Source organism: Neolamprologus brichardi, chromosome 23, assembly GCF_056152115.1.
Source record: "Neolamprologus brichardi isolate AB-2024 chromosome 23, ASM5615211v1, whole genome shotgun sequence".
Lineage (NCBI taxonomy): Eukaryota > Metazoa > Chordata > Actinopteri > Cichliformes > Cichlidae > Neolamprologus > Neolamprologus brichardi.
Genome location: NC_142125.1, coordinates 15114703 through 15137283, shown reverse-complemented (window position 1 = coordinate 15137283; position 22581 = coordinate 15114703). Strand labels below are relative to the sequence as shown.

The 22581-nt window shown below is 40.6% G+C and overlaps 4 protein-coding genes across 6 annotated transcripts; 2 read left to right on the top strand and 2 right to left on the bottom strand.

The window, feature by feature from the left end:
* Positions 1–2557: 2557 nt before the first annotated feature.
* On the top strand, positions 2558–8613 carry cpt2 (carnitine palmitoyltransferase 2). Its single transcript, XM_006790507.3, has 5 exons — positions 2558–3103; positions 4149–4229; positions 4319–4425; positions 4510–5814; positions 6982–8613. The coding sequence occupies exons 1-5, from the start codon at positions 2913–2915 to the stop codon at positions 7308–7310; spliced, it is 2013 nt and encodes a 670-aa protein (XP_006790570.2). The 5' UTR covers positions 2558–2912; the 3' UTR covers positions 7311–8613.
* A 59-nt stretch (positions 8614–8672) lies between these two features.
* On the bottom strand, positions 8673–11258 carry magoh (mago homolog, exon junction complex subunit). Its single transcript, XM_006790506.3, has 5 exons — positions 11070–11258; positions 10686–10744; positions 10386–10496; positions 8970–9052; positions 8673–8893 (listed from the first exon to the last, which is right to left on the bottom strand). The coding sequence occupies exons 1-5, from the start codon at positions 11158–11160 to the stop codon at positions 8794–8796; spliced, it is 444 nt and encodes a 147-aa protein (XP_006790569.1). The 5' UTR covers positions 11161–11258; the 3' UTR covers positions 8673–8793.
* Positions 11259–11914: 656 nt separating this feature from the next.
* On the top strand, positions 11915–14740 carry aatf (apoptosis antagonizing transcription factor). The gene has a single exon (XM_006790505.3). It carries the CDS (start codon positions 11956–11958, stop codon positions 13609–13611), a length of 1656 nt encoding a protein of 551 aa, XP_006790568.2. The 5' UTR covers positions 11915–11955; the 3' UTR covers positions 13612–14740.
* Positions 14741–15598: 858 nt separating this feature from the next.
* On the bottom strand, positions 15599–22326 carry uck2a (uridine-cytidine kinase 2a). 3 transcript variants are annotated; one of them, XM_006790504.3, is made up of 7 exons: positions 22193–22326; positions 20300–20459; positions 20061–20157; positions 19408–19550; positions 18892–18989; positions 18748–18796; positions 15599–16480 (listed from the first exon to the last, which is right to left on the bottom strand). In XM_006790504.3, the coding sequence occupies exons 1-7, from the start codon at positions 22295–22297 to the stop codon at positions 16344–16346; spliced, it is 789 nt and encodes a 262-aa protein (XP_006790567.1). In that variant the 5' UTR covers positions 22298–22326; the 3' UTR covers positions 15599–16343. The 3 variants fall into 3 exon arrangements, with proteins under 3 accessions (XP_006790567.1, XP_035763436.1, XP_087692168.1); XM_035907543.2 differs by lacking the exon at positions 22193–22326 and adding an exon at positions 20552–20675; XM_087836042.1 differs by lacking the exon at positions 15599–16480 and adding an exon at positions 18071–18355.
* Positions 22327–22581: the final 255 nt, after the last annotated feature.

Here is a 22581-nt window from a genome sequence, read left to right as displayed (position 1 = left end):
TGTACTTGTATTTCAAGTTATGTAGCGATGCATAAAGCCTGATGACTTTTACCTAAAATATAACACATCAGTTATATAGATGGTACAAATGCAGGTCTTTTCTAATAGAAGGTGCAAAAAAACCCACCAAATATTTTACAGATACTAAATGCTGATCTTTACCTAATACAACATATTTTAAAGGTAATACTGAATGTGTCATGGCACAGTGGCCCGTGGAAATGGGATGGACTCAAGTGCAGTTTCAAAACCGGAGGCTTGAAGTGCGGTGTAACAAAAGAGTCTTTATTCACAACGCTTGGATGCTAACAGAAAACTCAGACTAGCATTAAGGAACGTAAACTAGACGTCTGAGGCAAGAGAAACTATGACCATAACAAAACTATGACTAGATTGCAGGGACAACTGGGTGCAGGGACCAGGTGGGTACTACGTGCAATGCAGGGAGGCAGGCAGGAGAGACTGGCAGTTTGAAAAGGGAGAGGTTGCCGGCAGCTGCATACCAGAATCCAGGAGAGCTTGTACAGATGAGGCTTGGTAGGTGGGTTCTAGATGCTGACGAGAAAACAGAGGAATAAGGAAAGTACACATGATGATACACCAAGGAACAGACATGAGGCATAGAACGGACTAAAGTTGGCAGATAATCTGGCAAAGATTAGTTGTGTGCAGGTCATAAATACTGCTGGTGTGATTGCCATCAGGTGGAGGAGCCGATGCAGTGGAAAACTACCCAGACCATGACAGAATGGCTGTTTGAAGTATGTAAAAAAAGTTGTTTTAGAAGCCAGTTATCCATAATTATTCCAACTTTTGACTGACTTAATTATTATCACCTAAAAAGTTGTTGTATTAAGTTCTAACTTAATAGTTAAAAAGATTCTATGAACTTGAATATTTTTATTTCTTATCTAAAACTTTCCTTCAGCTGCTCACTTATTCATAAGGTGTCACTACAGCAGATGGAGCCGCATATTTGATTTGGTAGATTTTTACACCATGTACCCTTCCTGACACAACCTCCAAGGGATTTGTGTGTCCTCCCAGCTTTCAACCAGGGAGACTTTGCATGTTAGGCAAAGGTGTAAACCACTAACTCTAAGGACCCACCAAATTGATTATTTAATCTACTTTTTTTCTTTTACAGTTTTTCTTGATTGCTTAAACACATTTCTTGAAACTATGCCTCGTATCCCCAAAACAGTAAACACAAATCCATAATGTCTCACCAAATTTCCCAAACATCATATTGTCAGGTCAAAATGGAGCAACTTTTGCTGAAAAACCAAACTTTGCCCACAGACATCACACACAAGGCCTCAAAAACACACACACAACAACATAGTCTTACACATTGGTGCAATAAATGTTAAACAATATTCCCAAAACTGGCAAGTTACGTTGCTTGTGGTTCTTCCCCTCAAAAACCTTTTCACATGATGAACACAAAAGACACAACCAATGTATATACAGTGGCACAATTTTTATCCATGTACCATACAGTACAACACACACCAAAAACATTATTCCACGTCAGCATCCTGTGTGTGTTCTGGGTCAGGCCACAGAATCTCATCCACATCATAGGCTATATTGGCCCTGGCCAGGCAGCGGGGGTAAAATCCTCTTGCATGCCTGATCCACCCCTGGCATGCATCTACTATTATTATTATTATAATAGTAATTTAATGTATTATTCATTAAATTCAACAAATACGATCAAAGAAAGACAGAAAGAGTTAAGCACCCAACACCTGTTTGAAAGATAATGGAATCTTCTTTGCCATTAATATTTTCTTGAGTGTCTGGAAAGTTAAGCTAAAATATTATCTTTCATTATACTTGTTGTTCTTTGTCAGCACAGATAGGGACAAAAGAACTGTAAAATCAACTTCAATCTTCAAGGAGACAAAAGAATGATCCTGGAATGAGTATCTAAAATAAGAGATAGTTATGTTTAACTATGTTTAGTTGCAGGAGTGTGAGGAGATGAAGAAAGAATAACACAGCACTGTATTAAACCCAGAGTAAAAGATGGTTTGGGAAATAGTGAAGCCTGCCGAGCTGGTTTGGTAGCCTAGAGTGAAGACTGATGATACTCTGACTGTTCACATGCTCCGAGCTAATAGTTCATATCTTTGTGAAAAGCAGTCAACCAAAAACTTTAGATTTTTCACGAACGTAGTGAAAACAAATCAAGTCCAAGTATGCAAACAAGCTTGCATACTGTTGTCATTAAAGCAAAAGGGAGTTTCACTCTCATCTTGTTGACATTATTAGCGGACCAATAATAAGCTTTTTGAAATCAAAACAAATATAAAATGCAATCCAAGTGTCTTTTAGATCAAAGCTTATTTAACAGGACTAATTTCATTTCAGGTTATTTTACTGCAGCATAAGCCAAGTTATAAATCTTTAAATTTGATATAACTGAATAATTGACACTGTCATAGGCCCTTATTTTAACAATATATAGGCTTTAGATATTTATTATTTACAATAAAGAAACATGTATTCACACCCTTACAAGACTATCCCGGAAATCTGGAGGCAGGACCAGAAGGAGTCACGTGACACGCTCTACTGGTTAAACTTCCTGTTGTCACTTTAGTTAATTATTTCTTTCTATTTTTTTTTCCTTCTAACGTTTTCCTTTACTTTTTAAAATTATAAAGTCGAGTTATAATACGTGGCGTTTATTTTCCTTTGCTAAAGTGTCTCTGAAACGAAGCGGTAATCTAAGGAAGTTTAACCGGTTGCTAATGTTAGCTAGTTAGCTGGGGTATCTTTCCTTCAGTGACAGGTGAAAGCTCGCTCCGTCCAGGCTTACCTTTTACCTGTTAAAACCGTTTTTTCCCTTCGTGCTTTACGTTTGTAGCCTCCTGTAGGTGATCAGTTTACAAATCAGCACCATGGCCGGTCTGCTTTCATTGCATTGTGTCGCCTCTCTCAAGAAGTCCGGGAGTCTAATTCATTTTAGAAGCGCTGGTCTGGGGGTTCATATGAGACACTATAGCAGCAAAAAGGCCTCCTCTTCATCGTCTTCGGAGTATCTGCACCAGAGCGTCGTGCCTTCCATGCATTACCAGAAGAGTTTACCCAGGTAAGGCGTTTTGTGACGAATTTGGACACATTGCTTTTTCATTTTCTCCAAACATGTCGCGCAAACTCAAAAAAAATCTGTGGTTTCATGTGCACCGGAGATGTCCACCAAACAAAACAAAAAGGTGTCCTGAAATAAAGGTGACCCATTTAGCTTTTAGATCGATGTAGGTAAAAGGGCATGCTTGCGTTAAACTCAGTGACCACTAGAGGGTGACATGAATTATGGTTAATGACGCTTAAAAAGAAAAGGTGTGTGAAAACAGTTCAGCCCAAATTATTTTGTAAAATTCACATACAAACAACATTTTTCTTCAGAGCGTCCATAATTCTCTGTGGTACAGATTTAACAATCAGCGCAGTTGCCTCAAGGCGCTTAATGAGCTTTCTAACACAACACAAAAAAAAAAATCTATTTTAACACACTCAGAAAATAGATTTTGTGCAGGAAACATTATACAGATATTTCAGTCCATAAGATGGCATCACACAGTTGCTGCACATCCATGATGCAAATCTCCCATTCCACAACATCCCAGACCGCTCAGTTAGATTGAGATCAGGTGACTGTGAAGGTCATTTGAGCAGAGTGAACATGGTGCTTTATACTCCTGGAGGCAGCCATCAGAGGATGGGTACACTGTGCCCAGAAAGAGATGGCCATGGTCAGCAGTAATACTCAGGTACGCTCTGGTACAAGATGCCCAAAGTGTGCCAAATAAACATTGCCCCCAGCATTACATGATCACCATAGCCTGAACCATTCATACAAGGCAGGATAGATCATGCTTTTGTGTTGTTTATATCTAATTCTGATCCTACCGTCCAAATGTTACAATAGAAATCGAGACCCATCAGGCATTTTACATGAAATAAAAATGTTGAAGAAAATGTCCCTAGTTTAAGAAAGCTGTTGAGCATTTGGTTCTTGAACATGGATCACCACATCACAGTGGGTGCTCTCTTCCGTTAAGTTGTTTTTATTATAAAACATACAAATGAATCAAATAAAACATGACTGACTTCATTTCCCTTTTGCTGTTTAGATTGCCCATACCAAAACTGGAGGATACTATCAGGAGATATTTGGCTGCCCAGAAGCCTCTTTTGGATGATGACCAGTTCAGGTGAGTTTCCACAAGTTAAATCAAACTTTTTATTTGATTATTTAAATGCTTTAAACCTAGTTGGAGCCATTGTTGTCATGTATCTGCAGAACAACAGAGAAACTTGCTCAGGATTTCCAGAATGGTGCGGGAAAGCAGTTGCATGAGGAACTGGTTGCACAGGATAAAAACAATAAGCACACAAGCTACATCTCAGGTAACTATGACTAGCCTAAAACTGAGCATCTAAGATGGAATAATCACTGTTAAATGAGGTTAAAAATTTTCTTTTGTGTCACAGCTCCCTGGTTTGATATGTATCTGTCTTCACGTGACTCTGTGGTGCTCAACTTCAACCCTTTCATGTCCTTCAATCCCGACCCAAAGATTGAGTACAATGACCAGCTGTTGCGGGCGACCAACATGGTGTGTTCAGCTGTGCGCTTCATGAAAACGCTACGAGCCGGTCTGCTGGAGCCAGAGGTTTTCCATCTGAACCCAGTCAAAAGCGACACGGACAGTTTCAAGAACTTTATCCGCTGGGTCCCATCTTCACTGTCCTGGTATGGGGCCTACATGGTGAATGCATACCCTTTGGACATGTCTCAGTACTTCCGCCTCTTTAACTCAACTCGGATTCCTAAGCATGGGCGAGATGAGCTCTTTACTGATGAGAAAGGGCGACACCTTTTGGTTATGAGGAAAGGAAACATGTACGTGTTTGACATAATAGACAGGGATGGGAATTTAGTGAAGCCTGCAGAGATCCAGTCCCACTTGAAGTACATTTTGTCTGACTCGACACCGGCACCAGCCTTCCCTTTGAGTGTTCTGACCAGTGAGAACAGGGACGTGTGGGCAGGGCTCAGGGACAAGCTGATTGGTGCTGGAAACGCAGAGGATTTACGGGTCGTGGACAGCGCCCTTTTCTGTCTCTGCCTGGATGACGAGAGCATGCGGGACCATATTCACATCTCCCACAACATGCTGCACGGCAACGGCTGTAACCGCTGGTACGACAAGTCCTTCAGCCTCATTGTAACCAAAGACGGACAGGCAGCTATTAACTTTGAACATTCCTGGGGTGACGGCGTCGCTGTGCTTCGCTTCCAGAACGAGGTCTTTAAGGACACCACCGAGAAGCCACTGGTGCACCCAGGTTCGGCTGCTGCTGCTGTGGATTCGGCCTCTGCTGTGCGCAGATTGCAATTCAAGCTGAACAAGGAGCTGGAGAATGGCATCCAAAAGGCAAAGGAGAATATTGACTCTGCCGTATCAAAACTCACAATTGACGCCATGGAGTTCAAAAGAGGCGGGAAGGAACAGTTAAAGAAGAACAGGCTGAGTCCAGATGCTATAGCCCAGCTGGCTTTCCAGATGGGCTTTCTGAGGCAGTACGGACAGACTGTAGCCACGTACGAGTCGTGTAGCACTGCAGCTTTCAAGCATGGCCGCACAGAGACCATCCGACCAGCGACTGTACAAACCAAAAAGTGCTCACATGCCTTCGTTCAACAGCCTGGCAAACACAGTGTGGCGGAGCTGCAGGCCATGCTCGATGAATGCTCCAAATATCATGGGCAGCTCACCAAGGAGGCAGCTATGGGTGCGTATCAGCATGCAGATAAATTATGGTGATTTTGTACACCAGTAAACGCAGTGTTTTAAACTGCAGATATCTCTGATGGTAATTATCTGTCATAGCAACAACACATCATAACAGGCCAAAGCAGTAGTTTATCTGAGCTAAATATTTAAACCATAAAACGCTATAACCATGTTTAAACATTTCACAGCCCTCCCAAGATGATTTAATCAGAACCAAAGGAAAAAAAACACCTTTAGTTTGTTTCTTTGTCCTCCTGCACCATCAGGAGTTGAGCAATCGATCTTTGCACACAGACATTATTTATTTTAGTGCTCTAAAAGTTCTTATCTGTACCAAATATTATGTAATCATCATGTTGCTGTGTGTTTAGGATTTGTGCACTTGTAATGCTTTAAAAAAAAAAAAGTATATTTCTCAACAATAGCATCTCATTTACAGTTTAAAAAGTTGAATTTGCTGTAATATTTAATAAACAGGTTGCCAAGTAATCACCTAGTAATGGGCTAAAATGACCCATTTTTATCAGCTGAACATCATCTAAGTGACCATGTGATTAAGTACATAATTTTGCCCACACATTGAAAAGGCCAAGCAATACTGTAGCATGGCCATGTAATAGTTAAAAATATAGCAGCATATGTTAAAAGTGTAAATCTTTTTTACATATTCAGGGAGAAACAAACACATAAAAGTGTATGGTCTTAAAAACACAATATATGATTGTCACTTACTTTTTTAGATTCATTCATTTAAATTTAATGATACTTACGTAATTTTTTTGGCCTTTATGACTTGGGCTCTCTCTCAGAGCTCAAAGTCTGACATATGCAGATATCTGATTTACAAAAACTGGGAATCTGTTTTAGTATTTTTCTACTAAATGGATGAGCAAATATGTTTTGATATTAGCTTATTAGACATAGAGGGGCATGGTCTGCAATATGAAATTTTAGGTTTTTTACAGTAATGCAAGCAAGGTAAAGTCATAAGTCTTATTCACCATAATGTGTGACTTTATTAAAGTTGAATTATTTTCTTGAATGCACTGTTCGATATAAAAAAACTGAAGTGTTAAGATAATGACTGATTAGCACTTTTTATTACACACAATGCTGACCTGAGAACAGTTCCTTCACTAACTGCTCTTTTTGCATCTCTCTCCAGGTCAGGGTTTTGACCGTCACCTGTTCGCGATGCGATACCTGGCCGCCTCAAAGGGCCAAGCTCTGCCCAGTCTGTACACTGACCCAGCTTACGCCGCCATCAACCATAACATCCTCTCTACTAGCACCCTCACCAGTCCAGCTGTCAGTCTTGGCGGCTTTGCCCCTGTGGTACCTGATGGTTTTGGTGTCGGCTACGGCATCCACGACAATTGGATCGGTTGCAACGTATCTAGTTACCCGGCTCGCAACGTCCATGAGTTCCTGCAGTGCGTCCACAAGTCTTTAGAGGACATTTTCACAGTGCTGGATGGAAAGCCACTGAGCTAAGAGTGAACAGGTGTACTTTTACATATTGATAAAGGTAAGAGTCGGAAGGAAATGCAGGGAGAATAGAAAGGATGTCGAAAACTGATGGGCAGCTCTTTAAAAACAAAGTTTGCTCTGTCGTCCCTTAGTTATTTAAACGTATCATAACAATTGTTCGGTCATGAATAGAACTGCTGGTGTGCGGCAAAAATCATAACCAGTTATTTTGGTAAAACTTGATATTCTAACATTTTGGTGAAAAATATCCAACTGTAATGAAAAAATATCAGCAACTTCATCTATAACACTACAAAATGAGGAATCAAAGCAAAATCAAGTGTAGCAAAATACATTCTTTTCATATTCACTTTCAAGCCCTGAAAACGATAAAAAAAAATTTATTTACCTTCATTGAAAATTTGCTCATGTTTGACTTCCTCAGCCCAGTCATTCCAAATTGCCATTCAGACATTTGTGCCCAACTCTTACATACATGCTGACGTTAGTGTGCTGTGGCCTAATGTTACTGTTAGCTGTGATTTAAGTTTGTTCAGCCATCCATCCTCATCAGGGGGAGGGAGTCTATACCAGCTACCATGGGGCAAGAGGCAGGGTACATACTGGACAGGTCACCAGTTTTTCGCAGGGCTAACACATAAGAACAGACAACCGTTTGCACTCACATGGGCAATTTGGAATTATCAATTAACATAACCCCACTAACTGCATATCTTTGGACTGTGGGAGGAAGCCAGAGTACCTGGAGAGAACCCACGCAAACACGTGAAGAACATGCAGAGGGGCCTTTGCATGTTCTCCAAACTCAACACCTTGCTGTGAGGCAACAGTTTAAATATAATCCTGCCCCTACGCAATTTGTGGTTTCTCAAGGAGGGTCTCCACATTAAACTTTTTTCTTAAATGGAAGTGAAATACGAAGCAAATTTCCACTAATTAACGGCCATGATACACGTAATGCATATATAATATAGCTATCTTACAGTGTTATGAAGTGACACAGAGGCCAATTGAGTTACTGCTTATGTCAGAGAAATGAGGGAATCGTTACTCTGTAAAAGGCCCTTCAGAAGGGGGTAGGGAGTGGGTTGAACTTGGAGCTCTGACTCTAGTTGGTCATTCATGCAGTTAAAGTTCTCTGCAATAGTTGCCAGTCAGGATGCAGAGGATGTGCCTTTTTGAATGATGTGAAGCTCAACCAGAGCATTTACAAATCACCACTGTAATACACTGAACTGTCATTAGTGTTAGATTACAGCCATTTGTTGTGCTTGAATGTATTGAAATTAAAAGTTAATTACCTCTGCTCTTATTTGCCCTTGTGATTCTTCACAGACAGCTGATCATTTAAGACAACAACACATATTCTTTAACCAAATCTCTCTTTATTTAAAATAAAAAATAGTTCCACCAAAAGCAAATGTACAAATGCGGTAGTACAACAGAAACATCAGCTAAAGTAATTAAAATGAGCAAAATCCAGATTTTAGATGGGCTTGATCTTGAAGTGTAGGCCGATCAGACTGAAAACGAGACATTTCAGATCTTGCACCAGGTAGTAGAACACACGAAGGCCCTCAGGGTCCCTGAAAACACATGTGCTTACATCAGTAACAAATACAATTTACTTTCCACTTCCCAACTCCTGGATATATTACTTACTTTGACTGATTGACGTCAATCAAGGAGCCAATTTTGGAAGTTGTGAATGAAATGTGCTCGTCCCCGATGACAATTTCGAGTTCCTGTAAAAGATGAGACAAAAAACAGGCCTCAGAAAATTATCTTGGGAGAAAATCATCACTGCAGAGTTGATGAAGGTGAAAATTTAGGCCACTTTCTTTCATAAGTACAAAAGTTTAGGTCATTTTCATAGTGCTCTCAACTTTATTCTTCTTTCTCCACTATGATCTTATTGGTCACAGAAAAATCCATTTGGTTGACCTTCTGTCCGCACAGGTTTGAATTAAAGGATGAACTGCAGTTGACTGCTCACTTTTAAGGAAAGTAGCCAAAGACCTTATCAAACTGGGACATTTCTTCCACCTTCCGTCTTATTAACTGCATGCTCAATTTGCAAAGGGTGAGAAAAACTAAGAGTATGAATATATTAGAAAATGATTCTTTCATAGAAGGAAATCACCCTCAGAAGATAAGCCTGAACTTTCAAACAATAACTTGTTTTAAGCAGCCCATTTATCCCATATGATGATATGACCCTTGAGCAATCACTCCAGGTATGTACTAGGAAACAGAACAAAGATCTAGAGCAGGGGTGTCAAACTCCAGCCTCGAGGGCCGGTGTCCTGCAGGTTATAGATCTCACCCTGGGTCAACACACCTGAATCAAGTGATCAGTTCATTACCAGGCCTCTGGAGAACTTCAAGACATGTTGAGGAGGTCATTTAGCCATTTAAATCAGCTGTGTTGGATCAAGGACAAATCTAAAACCTGCAGGACACCGGCCCTCGAGGCCTGGAGTTCGACACCTGTGATCTAGAGTATGAATGACTGGCTAAATGTTTATCGGTTTTGCTATTGGAACTATAACATATTCCAGGATATTCCAGGATAAGTTAAAAAAAACTGCCAAATTTATTCACACCACTATTTAGGGCTTGTAAATCATAAAATATTCAGATTGTGAAAGTATAACTTTGCATGGAGATATTAAACAAAGTGCAATTAAAGTATCAGCAAAATCCAACTGATGCTGTAGGGTCATCAGGTCAGATTTTTCTTTTCCACACGTGTAAACAATAAGCCTCAGTATAACCATGAGGTCTAAGCATACCCAACCCAAACCAGTTCACTACTGGATAAACTTAGTGTGGTTTGGGTGAGGAAGCTGCCTGGATACAGCATGCAAAAGGCAGGATTGAGGATCACCACTCTCAGCGAAGGTACCAGAATATTTTCACAACAGCACACAGACTGTACTTGCAATGTGGAATAGTTAAAGACCGCCTTGGACAGTTGCCTATTGCAACGTACCTCAAAAAATCTGCATGGCATGAATGAAAATAGCTGAAACTGCAATAACTGGGAGGACACGGGGTAATAAAGAGGTCACAAACCTGTCTGCCAACTCTATCAGGAGGCGGCCACAGAGCATCATCTTCCTTGGTGATTTCACTGTCGTCAATGATCCTCTTCAGCTCCTCCATCACACTTTTGTGAACATATGCCTGGTTGGCACACCGGAAAACGCATAAGTCAGATTTAAATTTGTACATTTCGAGAAACGGCATTAATTTATAACCACATGCATGTTGTTTGAGCAAACTACTTCTCGAAAAATAACCAAACAACCAGCTCTTACTTTACAGATATCTCACCACCCCTTACACATACATTTAAAATCAATCATACGTTACCTCTTTCCTGATCATTACGTCATTCTTGTAGTTACTGTTGTTTGCATATCTCAGTTTACCTGCGGGGGAAAAAGATTAACTTTAACGTGGGAAACTGTATCGTTTCGAACAAAACGCCCGAGTTTGTTATCAATCGCTACAGGCCGCATGGCGCGTACGCACTCACAGAATGAACTCAAAACATTACTGCTTATATTCTAAACCACACGCTATGGTAATAATAATATTATTTATATATAAACAAAGTTAGTAATCAGCATTACTCCTGCAGCTAAATCCAAACGGAGAATTTGGCTCTTTGACTCCGCTGCGGCCTAGCTGAACCGGTTAGCTTCGAACCACGGACAGCTAACGCGTCTGTATTACCGCTCAAATTACACTTACCGTCAGGCCTGAACTCAAATTCTAGAAACTCGTGTCCAAACTTCCCCTTGTGCCCGACATAATATCTCAAATAAAAGTCGCTTGTTGACATCTTTATTCTACAGAAAGCGTTTTCTGCGTAAGTCTGACGAACAAAACTGAGCTAGCAAGACCAGCCCAGAGCCTCGCCAACCGTATACGCATGCGCAGAGGATTGCATATGAGAAGCTTTTTTGACCAAAGTTTGTCTTAAAGGTCATATTCCCGCGATAATTCAGTCATTTTTTTACTTTAAGAATTTAGACTTAGGGTTTCTTTTTTTTTTTTTTAAGTTTGTGTCATTTTTTTTAAGTTAACTAGCAACTTTTTTTCTTTTATGCCTTTAGTTCAGAAGTATAAAAAACATTTTATTTTTTATTCATTTAGTCACCTATTTTTGGAATAAAACTCCATTAATAAATACAATTTCTGGCTTCCTCTTGGGGTATGTATAAATCTGACAACACCCAAGAATGTGCTTTTTAAGACGCCAAACCATAATCCTCAACAACTTCTACAGATGTACAGTATGGAACAATTCATTACTGAAGCACAAAATTCTCTTCTGGTCCTCTGTAAATCTTCTAAATGGCTTTGTTACATTACAAAAGAAACAGTTGAATAACTATATCAGTAATTAATTGTTAATTATTTCCAGTTTTGTTCATTTGTTTGCTTGATTTTACTTAAGCCATCAATTCATGGTTGGTGTTTCTGCATTCATTTATCATCAGGTTCTTCCTGAAAGAACTCACGCAGGGCTGAACTTATTCTACGTCTTTATACGTTGTCGCATTTTTCTAACGTCATCAACCCGCTCTGGCGCACAGGAAGAGTCTGCACGTGTGGTGGTTGTAAACTTTGAGCCATGGCAGGCGCGTTTTCACAGGAGCTTGAGGATCTGTTGAATCCTTTGCCAAAATTCGTGGATCCGGAGGATGATGATGACGAGGCAACCAAAGCCAGAGTGGTGGACCGGTTCAATGAAGACGACAATGAGGATGAAGATGCGGCCGGCCTCAGCGCTCTGCGGAAGCGCAACACCTCCCTGCTTTCGGACACAGATAGACGGTATGTGGGAAAGCCAGTGTCCCGAAAGCAGCTGCTAAGGGAGACTGAGGAGGATGAACATGATGTCGAGGATGAGGAGGAGGAAGAGGAAGAAGGTGACGAAGATGATTCAGTGGGGGATGAAGAGGCAGATGACGATGAAAATGCTTCAGAGGAGGAGGACGACGACGATGATGATGAGGAAGAGTTGTTGATGGGCAGTGATTCAGAACTCGATGTTAAACTAGCTTTAAAGAAGAAAGCAACTGACATCACCTTTCCTCAGAAAGTAGACTTCCACAAACTGACAGAAGGTATGGATGACCTGGGAATGAGCGAGGATGATGATGAAAGCCGTGAGGAGTCTGAAGGCAGTGAAGAAGAGGAAGGCTCTGGTGATGATGATGATGATGAGATGGAAAGTGAGCAAGAGGATGATGATGATGGAGTGGTGCGCACGTTTTCTCAGGACAAAGTAGATGAGGAGGTGGAGAAAGGAAAGGTGGTGCAGAACCAGCTGGCCCTGTGGGACCAGCTGCTCGAGGGCCGGATAAAAATCCAGAAAGCTTTGGTGACTGCCAACCAGCTTCCTCAGCCACAGACTTTTCCAGAGTTCAAGAGGAGAGGTGGGGGGGAGTTCACAGCGGCGTTGAAGAACACTCACAAGGCTCTGAAGGCTCTTCAGAGGTCCCTGCTGGAGTTGCACGACCAACTTCTGCACCAGAACGCTGACACGAGATCCATCGACACGGGGGAAGACGAGGAGATAACCAGCGACGATGAAAATGAGGGATCAGCGCAGCAGGCCAGAGCGCCCAAACGAAAACTGGAGATGGCAGAGTACCCGGACTTCATGGCCAAACGGTTTGCAGCTTTCCAGCCTTACTGCAATGCCACGCTGCAGAAGTGGCACGACAAAACAAGGCTGACGATGGGCAAGAGCACCAAAGGGTTTGGGGCGTTCGAGAGGAACATTCTCACCCAGGTGGAGCAGGTGCTGATGGACAAGGACAGGCTGCTGAAGCGGACCCAGACCCAGCGCTCAGAGTACCGGGTCCTGGGGAAGGTGGAAGCCCCTGCTCTCACATCTGAGAACATCCCCATGGAGGGAGGCGAGGTGTCGGAGCAACGGCTGAAGTCCAACACGCATCTGAAAGATCTCGATGAGGACATATTTGATGACGACGATTTCTACCACCAGCTGCTGAGGGAGCTGATCGAGCGTAAGACGAGCGCAGCGGACCCCAACGATCAGGTGGCTATGGGCCGGCAGTGGCTGGCCATCCAGAAGCTGCGCAGCAAAATCAAGAAGAAAGTAGACACTAAAGCCAGCAAGGGGCGCAAAGTCCGGTTCCACATCCACAGCAAACTGGTCAATTTCATGGCGCCGATTGACCACAGCTCGATGAGCGACGAGGCCCGCAGCGAACTCTACCGAAGCCTGTTTGGTCAAAACACTTCTGTGAGGGAGTGACATTAACATGCTGAGATTCACAGGACTGAATAGCCATTCTCCTTTAGCAGGAACTCTTCAGACTGTCTTACATACTGAACTCAAAAGAACGTGCAGTTCTTTAGAAATGTCTTTCACACCAAAGTGCTTCTTTATTTAATCACAAGAGTGCTACTTTAAAAATTCACACTGTTTTTCCATCACACGTGAATGAAGTAAAGTGATTACTTGAACTCATTGTATGACTTTATTTAAGTAAAGAACTGTGGCCAGTCCCATGCAGCCAGTTCATGGAATGTTCCTGCTCCAGTTTTGTTTGTCTTTTGTTATTTGCTTTTATTTTTTGCTTTTCCAGTGTAAAAAAAATCCAGAAAACCTGCTTAGTGTATACTGTTGATTTGGGGCACAGCCGGGAATATGTGAAACATTACATATGTTGCAGGGCTACATTAGCCTGGACTGAGATCATAAAGAAAATGAATTTTCATGTTTAACTATTAGGTAGTAGTAAAATTAATTTTAGATACGTTATTACAAATACACATTTAAACACTGACAGAAAAGTTTTCTCAATTGTTTGAATACATGGCAGCATTCAAAGCAGATATTGTGATTTGGAAAATGTAAAAAAAAACAACAACGTTGAGTCCTGTGATACACTGGACACCTCTCCATGTACCCCACGCTCTGCCCTATTACAGCCCCAATGAACTTCTGCCTTCCCATGATGCTAAGTTGGATATGAAGTTAAGAAAAATGCACCAGTTTAACATCTATGGTTTACACTAACAGAAAAAGAAAGCTGTTTTCTGTTAACTCACTGTTTTTAACCGTTTTCACATGGAAGTTATCACCGCTACAGGATGAGCCTGGTGTCAAAATGCAGGTAAAAATGAGTTGTTTTAACCAGTTAACCCTTTAAAGTTTACCAAAATAATCCTTTTCAGTTTTGGTCCAGTGAATCAGAAAACAGAAATTTTAAGTATTGAAACTACGATGTATGACATGATATTGATGCTCTTGGTTGTAGGAAAAAGTATTGTGATTTGAGCTTCAGCTTAAATGTGTCTATCAGCCCTTAAAGTGCTGTGTTTATAAAGTTAAGACATGAGGGTTTTTATTTGCAAATAAAATACATTTGTGATTTAAATTCAGATGTTTCGTTTGTTTTTAAGCTGAATCTTGCGAGAACTCAAACTGTTTTGTTTTTATTTTATTGTCTACCTGCAGAAGTCTCAGTACATTTTTCACCAATTACAGCATCGGAAATTGTTAAACAAACACAATCTACATGAATATCTGCTGACGTACACACAGCATGCCTCACTCAATTCAAGCGTGCATGTACCTACCACAACCACATGTCTGATTTAATGTGCAGTGCTTCCAGTTGTCTGTTAAGCAGATTATGAATGGTCACTGCAGGTCTGTACTTGCTAAAGTGTGCCTGTGTCATGCCTTTTTATTGTAATGTTTGGCATTTTCTCCTTTGGGAGACAATCTTACACAAGTCACAGAAGGCAATTTCAATATCGAGCTTCAAAACAGTGCTGAGTCAGAACGGCATGCGCTCAGTGCCGGCAGCTGCTGCTGGTGTAGGAGTTCCCTTTAGCATTATTATTTCACTCATGATTAACAACACTTTAACGCTGGGTTGATCTGACACAAGCCAACATCATTTTACCGTGACACCTCTTCCATTTGGAGCATATGCTCGTACCCCAGAGCACACCCACTGTTAATGCTGGCTGCACACCATTCAGTATGGAGTCAACCTACAAGACTCAGCTGTGAGGAAAACAATCCATTTAAGGTTCACATTTTACTTGCAAAAAAACTTTTAAAGGCTCTTTGGGGCATTTTATCACAACGCAGACACAAAATGCCACTCCATATCTTTGCTGCCTCTACAGCACTAAGCAGTGTGTGGCACTTCTCTCTCAATTTGTGACATCAAGAATAACGCAACACAGAACGGTCTTCATTAAAGAAGCTTTTTAAGGTGAAAATAACAGTACCTGAGCAGTCAAACATACAGAAAAGAAACATCATCATATTAAATCAATCTCCTTTTAGAGTTCAGTCCATCTTCTTTTAATGAAAACATCTTAACATGCATCTGACAGTTACAAGGAAAAATTATACTTTGTGGTAATTTCTTAAAATGATAAATTTTCCTGATTTCTTAATATTAAATGGGTAACAGCAAAATTAAACTCCATATTTAGTCCACAAAAACCATCTTTGGCGGTGATGTAGTACATCGGGTGTTTGAGGCATAAATTGGTTGTTTGAGCTGAGCTTTTTGTTTAATTATTTTTAAACAGATCTTGAAAAAGAAAAATGTTAGTTTGCACCGGTACAGGGAATCAGCAGCATGTCACTTCACTTCATTTATTGGATTGTTAAAGGCTGTCGAGTGTGTGAATCTTTTTGCAGACAGTTTCTCCAGCTCAGTGCTGGATTAAAGGCAAGCAGCAGTTTGAAATGAAATTAAAAGTGAGTGCCTTTTTTCACTCCTCCCTCGATCAGTGTCATCCAGTACACAAGTTAAAGAGAAAATTTTAACTGAATACCTCTGCTGCGAACCAGCTCCACAAAGCCTCCTTTCATTTGAATAAGTCTAAGCAGAATCGCACCAAAAGGAGGCTTTTTGAATTCCCGGAAGTTATGCTGCCTTGCTGCAGTAGCCATGACGAAGAGCAGCACACTCAGGCAAACCATTCTCCTCTTCCCTGAAGGAGTGATGACCTTCAGTGGGGCCGACTGCTCGACTCTATGTTCGGCTGCTTCTTCTCCGTCCCATAACCGCTGAACCACCCGTTCATCCGTTTGGTCAAACCGCCGTTCAGAATGTCCTGGATGTGCTGAACGATGAGATTTATTGCAACTGCGTTGAAAGACAGATGTTTCATGGTTACAGATGGTCTCAGTTTCTAACTCTGTTTTACTGAGAGATACAAACTCATCATCCAAAAAAAGTTAATACCCCCAAAACTTACAGCTCATCTTTAATCATCAAAGGTCTAAGCTATTTTACAGAATAAAACGGCACAAAATAATGAAAAAAATATATATGTAATTGTCTCTTTGTTTACCATCGCTACACTATTTCGCTTCTTTGGCAGATATTATAAATTGTATATTTAAAAAAAAATATTAAATGAATTGTACAGCCCATATTATATAGAAATCTTGGTTTGTTACTTTATACAAAAACACATTTTTATTTTTTTTGTGACACTTGTAAGAATACATTTTAAAACTTAAGGTACGTTTGGGTTAATTACACTCATTGGCCACTTTATTAAGCACACCTGTCCAGTTGCTTGTTAACACAAATATCTACTTAGGTACAGAGATGGGCAGTAACGCGTTACTTGTAACGCGTTACTGTAATCCGATTACTTTTTTCAAGTAACGAGTAAAGTAAGGGATTGCTATTGCAAAAACGGTAATTAGATTACCGTTACTTTCCCGTAGGAACGCTGCGTTACTGCGTTACTAAAACCGTGATTTTTTTGCGAGAATGTCTCATGACAGTGACGTAAGCGAGTGTGATGTTCGTGACAACAGCTGTGTGCAGATCAACAATGGATAATATATCGAGTGCGGGAGAGAGTATGAGCGTGCAGCGTTTAAAGCGTGGAAGTACTGACCTTACTTTGAGTTTGATTCCGTAAAAAGTGACAAAAACATTAGTGTCCGCTGTGCGTGGGAAGAAAACTTCTTTTTACAGCGAAAAAAACCCCTAAACTTCCGAGCAAGCACCGAGTAGCTACGACGTAATGAGAAACCCACAGAGAAACTGCGGTATCCTTCCACTGACCGCTGCGGCACACCTGCACCAGGATAAACCTCCGCCTACTCTACTCCTGCTTTACAGGTGAAAATAGAGCAAAAGGACCGCTAGTCTTTGACTTTATTTATTTTCTGCTGTGTTTTACTTGCATCTGAAAGAGTGAGTGTAAACACAAAAAAATAAATAAATTTTAAATTTTTTTATATATATATATATATATATATATATTAATTATGTGCTGGAATGTGCAGAAAATAGGTTTAAATGTTAAACTAATTTCTTCCAGTCAGAAAATTTTGCTTCATGCATAAAGTTAAAAGATTAAAACTAACAAAACAAGTTTTAAAAAGAGACTTTTCCATTTGATTACATTTTGTATGATGGATTATGTAGAAAAAGTAGAATTGGGCTGAAAGATCTATCGCTTTATCACCTATTCAGGTTGTAAATCATGTTTTTAAAAAGTAACTAAGTAACTAAGTAACTAAGTAATTAATTACTTTTGAAAATAAGTAATCAGTAAAGTAACGGGATTACTTTTTTGGGGAAGTAATCAGTAATTAATTACTGATTACTTTTTTTAAGTAACTTGACCAACACTGCTTAGGTAATCACACAACAGCAACAACACATTTAGACATGGAGACAAGGCAACATGCTGAAATATAACCAGGGGTCAGAACGGGGAAGAAAGGTGATTTATGTGGTTGTTCGTCCCAGACAGGCTGGTTCGAGTATTTCAGAAATTGCTGATCTACTGGGATTTTCCTAAGCAGCCATCTGTACGGTTTACAGAAAAAGGCGAAAATACTGATGGCCCTGAGTGCCACGCATGTGAGCAGGAAAGCACAGGGCCACCAAAAATTGGACAATAGATCGGAAAAACGCTGCCTGGAATAAAGTCATCACAGTAAGCCCGTTGTTCCATTCTTTGTACGTCAATGCTTCTGTTCCAAGCCAGACCTAAACAAATATTATGTGTAGAAAATTAGACTACTGATCAATTTTTAAAAAGCCACAGCGGCACATATACATATAAAACCTGACCAAGAAGCAATCAAGGGGAAATGGTCGGAGCAGGTGTGTCACGACAAAGTCTTCAGAGAGCAGTGCAGTTTTCTTTTACAGCTTTCCTAAAACTAGACAAAGCTGTTTTGTCCTCACCTTGCTTCCTGAGTATGAAGACCACAATTCCCAGCAAGGAGATAAACACAGCTGCGTCCTTGCTGATAAACACTGTTGAGTCTCCAAAATTTGCTTCCACTAGATTTGTTTTTCTAAATAATCCGTAATGTAGTCTTTATGATGCACTTCCCAGGCAGACCCGCCCCCAGAACAACCAAAAAACTACTTACCAATGTTGTCAACTCCTCTCGGTATTATCACATCAGCATATTTCTTTGTCTAAACAAAGTCGAAAAGAAAAAAGAGCAAACATTTTATCTTTGACTCCATGTTCAGGGACAATGTGCAAATGTGCTAACAGAATATGGACTCACCGGCAGACAAAACTCTTCAAAAGCAGGCTTGACAAAGGTGATGTATTGGGCTAGAACGCTTTCCAAATCCCGACCACGTTCACTGATGTCACGGAGCACTGAAGGAAAACGAGACAAGGGAGAAAACGTTTAAATTGCATAAAGTATTTTAACACTTTTGTATGATTTCTTCCTTTTTTCTATTAAGAAAAGTGAAAAAAAGAAAAGAAAATGAGTTAATTACTGAGTTGATCTATTGGTAGGCAGTTTAGCTACCTATAAGCAGACCCACTGTGTTTTCCCAGCTTCTAGTTTAGAGGTTAAGCCAAGAAACTGCTGTATGGTAGCAATTTTAACAGGAAAACAGAAAAGCTTGTTTCCTAAGATGCCAAACTAGCTTTAATTTTCAGGAGCACTTCTTTGCAGCCCCCCTGTACCACAGGACCTCATTTTAAAAACAACTAATTCAATGAACTGTTACATTCACCCCCCGCCCCGTGCTTATAAACATAACAGATTTGTCTCGCCATGCGTCACCTCTCCGTGACAGACGAGTGTCTGCATCCGTATCCACGAACAGCTTCATGTGGAAAAAGTCTCGAATCTCCTGAGAGTAGAACATCAAGATGCCCTCAAACAGCACCACGTCAGCAGGGTACAATGTCATGGTCTCTTCTTTCCTGACATATATTAAAACAGAAAGAAGGTTAAACAGCATCCACTGCGGTGAAAAATGATAAGAATGGCGATTAGAGAGATTAAAAAGCTTGCGAGTTATTCGGAAAAAAGGTCTTGAATTCTATTAAAGGTGCAGCACCCCAAGAATGTACCGAACCAACATGTCTTGATGCAAATGAATTTTTTTCTTTATTTAAATTAACTTTAACAAAAATGAAATCTCAAATTTAACACAATAAAAAACTATAAATAAATAATTAACTTTTCATGCACCGTTTCACATTTGAACACTTTTACTACAAAGTGCACTCAGATTTTTCCACCTTCCAGGCAGTTATGGGCTTCCATTCATTTCACTATGATATGAAAATCAATTTGCCCACCACAGTAGACATAATGCATGTCTTATGTATTACGATGCTTCCATTGATGCCGCATCAGAGATCTCTTTGTGTAAGCTGAAACCTGCTGAAACCTCCTTTAATGTTGTGCCTGTATGAACAGTTAGTCACCTGGAATGGGAAACAAAGTCATAAACAGGAATGTGGACTGTTTTCCCCTCCTTGATGTCCCACAGGGTCGCGATTATGAGGTCATTGTCAAATGCATCTATAGAGAAGGAAAGAGCACAAGGTAGTTAAAACCAAAAGTCACATTTGGCATGAATGAACAAACAATGCTTACGTTTCAATGCTCGAGCCCCCTCTGGCCCAGTGACTCAGCATGACTCACAAATGTAGAGGCAATGTACCTGGGTGGTCAAAGTTGAACTGGCCCTTGAGCGCCTTAGCCTTCTGTTCCGGGGTCAGGGCCCTGTAGAAGCAGTCCTGGCTGAGGATGGCCACTTGCCGCTGGTGGTGGTCGATCTCGTTCTGGCCCAGCAGCTCCATGATTTTACTGCACACCGACGACTGAACACAAACAAAGAATCAGAAACAAGTGATCCTCGTTACACGATTTAACACGGCCTGATACTTTTGCACTGGAACCAACATTTACTTACACTTTACGTCCTAATCATGTAAAAACACAGCGTAGTCCATTACTGGAAATCATTGACGCCATTTCAGACAAACACTCATAACAAATAACTGCAGTTTACTCCCTGTTCAGATAACATGTCTGGGAGAACAGGTGGTTCTGTGAGCAGTTACTCCTGTGGGAAAATAGAGGCATAACACCAGGAAGTTGAAGCCACAAACAACTGCCTGTTGAACCACAACCACCTTCACCTAAGAAGTCAGCATACCGTCACCCATATGAATAATGTCAAGAGATATGCCAGTCTTGGATTAATGGAAATACAAGGCTAAATTAGTTAGCCAAACAAATCCCAACTAATTAAATGTAGGTCAAAAACTATGCTTGTATGATGAAAATGCAAAACATGTTGCTAATACAGAGAAGTGCTCCAAAACAGGGCCTCATAGCACCAATCTTCAAATACATGTTGAAGATTAAATAAAAAGGACAAATGTACTTTATTTTATTTGAATGCAATTTTCCCAACTTCAGAAGCTTGTTTTATGTTCTTATATGATAGTTTTTGTGCTCCCGTGAATGACTTTTTATATCCCGAATAACTGTTAAAACTTTTACGTATCATTTCAGGTTATTTCATGGATCTGCGCTGCGTTTCTTGTTAGATGTATTGATTTATGTAAACTTGAGCCAATCAAAATATGGGACATTTTCTCAGATTTAGAATAAAAATGCTGTGCAATCCTGTCACAAACTGGAGCCCTGGTTCACCCTAGAGACTGTGTTTATTGTGGTTATCCACTTTGCAACAAAATGTGACCATAGTGCAGCATATTCTGATCATCCAAGACAGAATACTGGAAACTACTGGGAACCTATAACATGCTGCACAATACAGAATGCCCAAGCATATATTTAGTCTGTCGTGGCACCAAAGCCGTCTACATTGTCAGTGTCAAGCAGGTCAGTGAAATGAGATAAAGTTAACATCAAGCGACTTTGAAACAGCGGATACATTGTGTGACATCAGAAAATCCTTTAGAAAGCGCAATAAAAAGAATAACGTCAAAGCTGCCGCCTCCAATAGTGATAATCATGCATCCATCTGCTGCAGACAGCACAGTGCGTTAACAGTCAGTTTTTTCAGCTTTCTTTGTCTGCAAATGCATTTTACACTCCTCGCAGCCAGCGCACCCAGCGCAGCTGATGCTAATTATGACAAACCTCAGTCCTCCTTTTCCTCTTTCCCATGATCTTCGCCACTCTTTACATCCCCTCTGATTAAAAAAGCATGAAAAACAAAATACGGGAGTCCTTCACGGAAGTTTGAAATCTGAACATCAATCTGGTTTCAATGGGGGGTGAAAATGACAGTAGTGTTGACAGTGCACGTTTTCTGATTTGACATGCAGTACTGCGGCCTGCGTAACTTTCACTACTGATCAACACAACAACCAGGCCGAGTGACTAAGTAATGATTTTAAACTAAACTTCTTTTTTCCGAGGAAGAATACGTTTCACATCTTAGTCTTGCCCTCTTCATCCCAAACGCATAATCTAACACAACAGATATTTAAAAAAAAAAAAAAAAAAAAAATCAGACGCCTCCAAGAAATAATCCAAAGGAAAAAAAGAAGAAAAGGTTTATAATATAAAAGCCAACCTTCCCGCTGGCTGTCCCTCCTGCCACACCGATGAGGAATGGCTGCCGAATATTTGAGTCATTTTCGGCTTGGTCACCTGGCTTTGTCTCGCTGTCTCCTGCCATGTTTCATCTGCAGCGCGCACCGTACCTCTACGCCGGGGGAGTGCGCGCTCCTCCCATTTGATGATGGTGTAGGCGACGGTGAAGTTGGTGGTGATGATGACGTTCGAGGGCAACAAATCGAAGATGAGGATGCTGATGATGAAATCGCTGACAGGTAGTAGCGGGTTCCTTTTTTTCTCTTTTCTTTTATAAATTTTACTTGTGCAGCAATTTAACTTAAAAACACCGACTGTTTTTATTTGAGTTAAACAGTCAGTAAGCTGACTAGTACTCTAAGCCTTGAA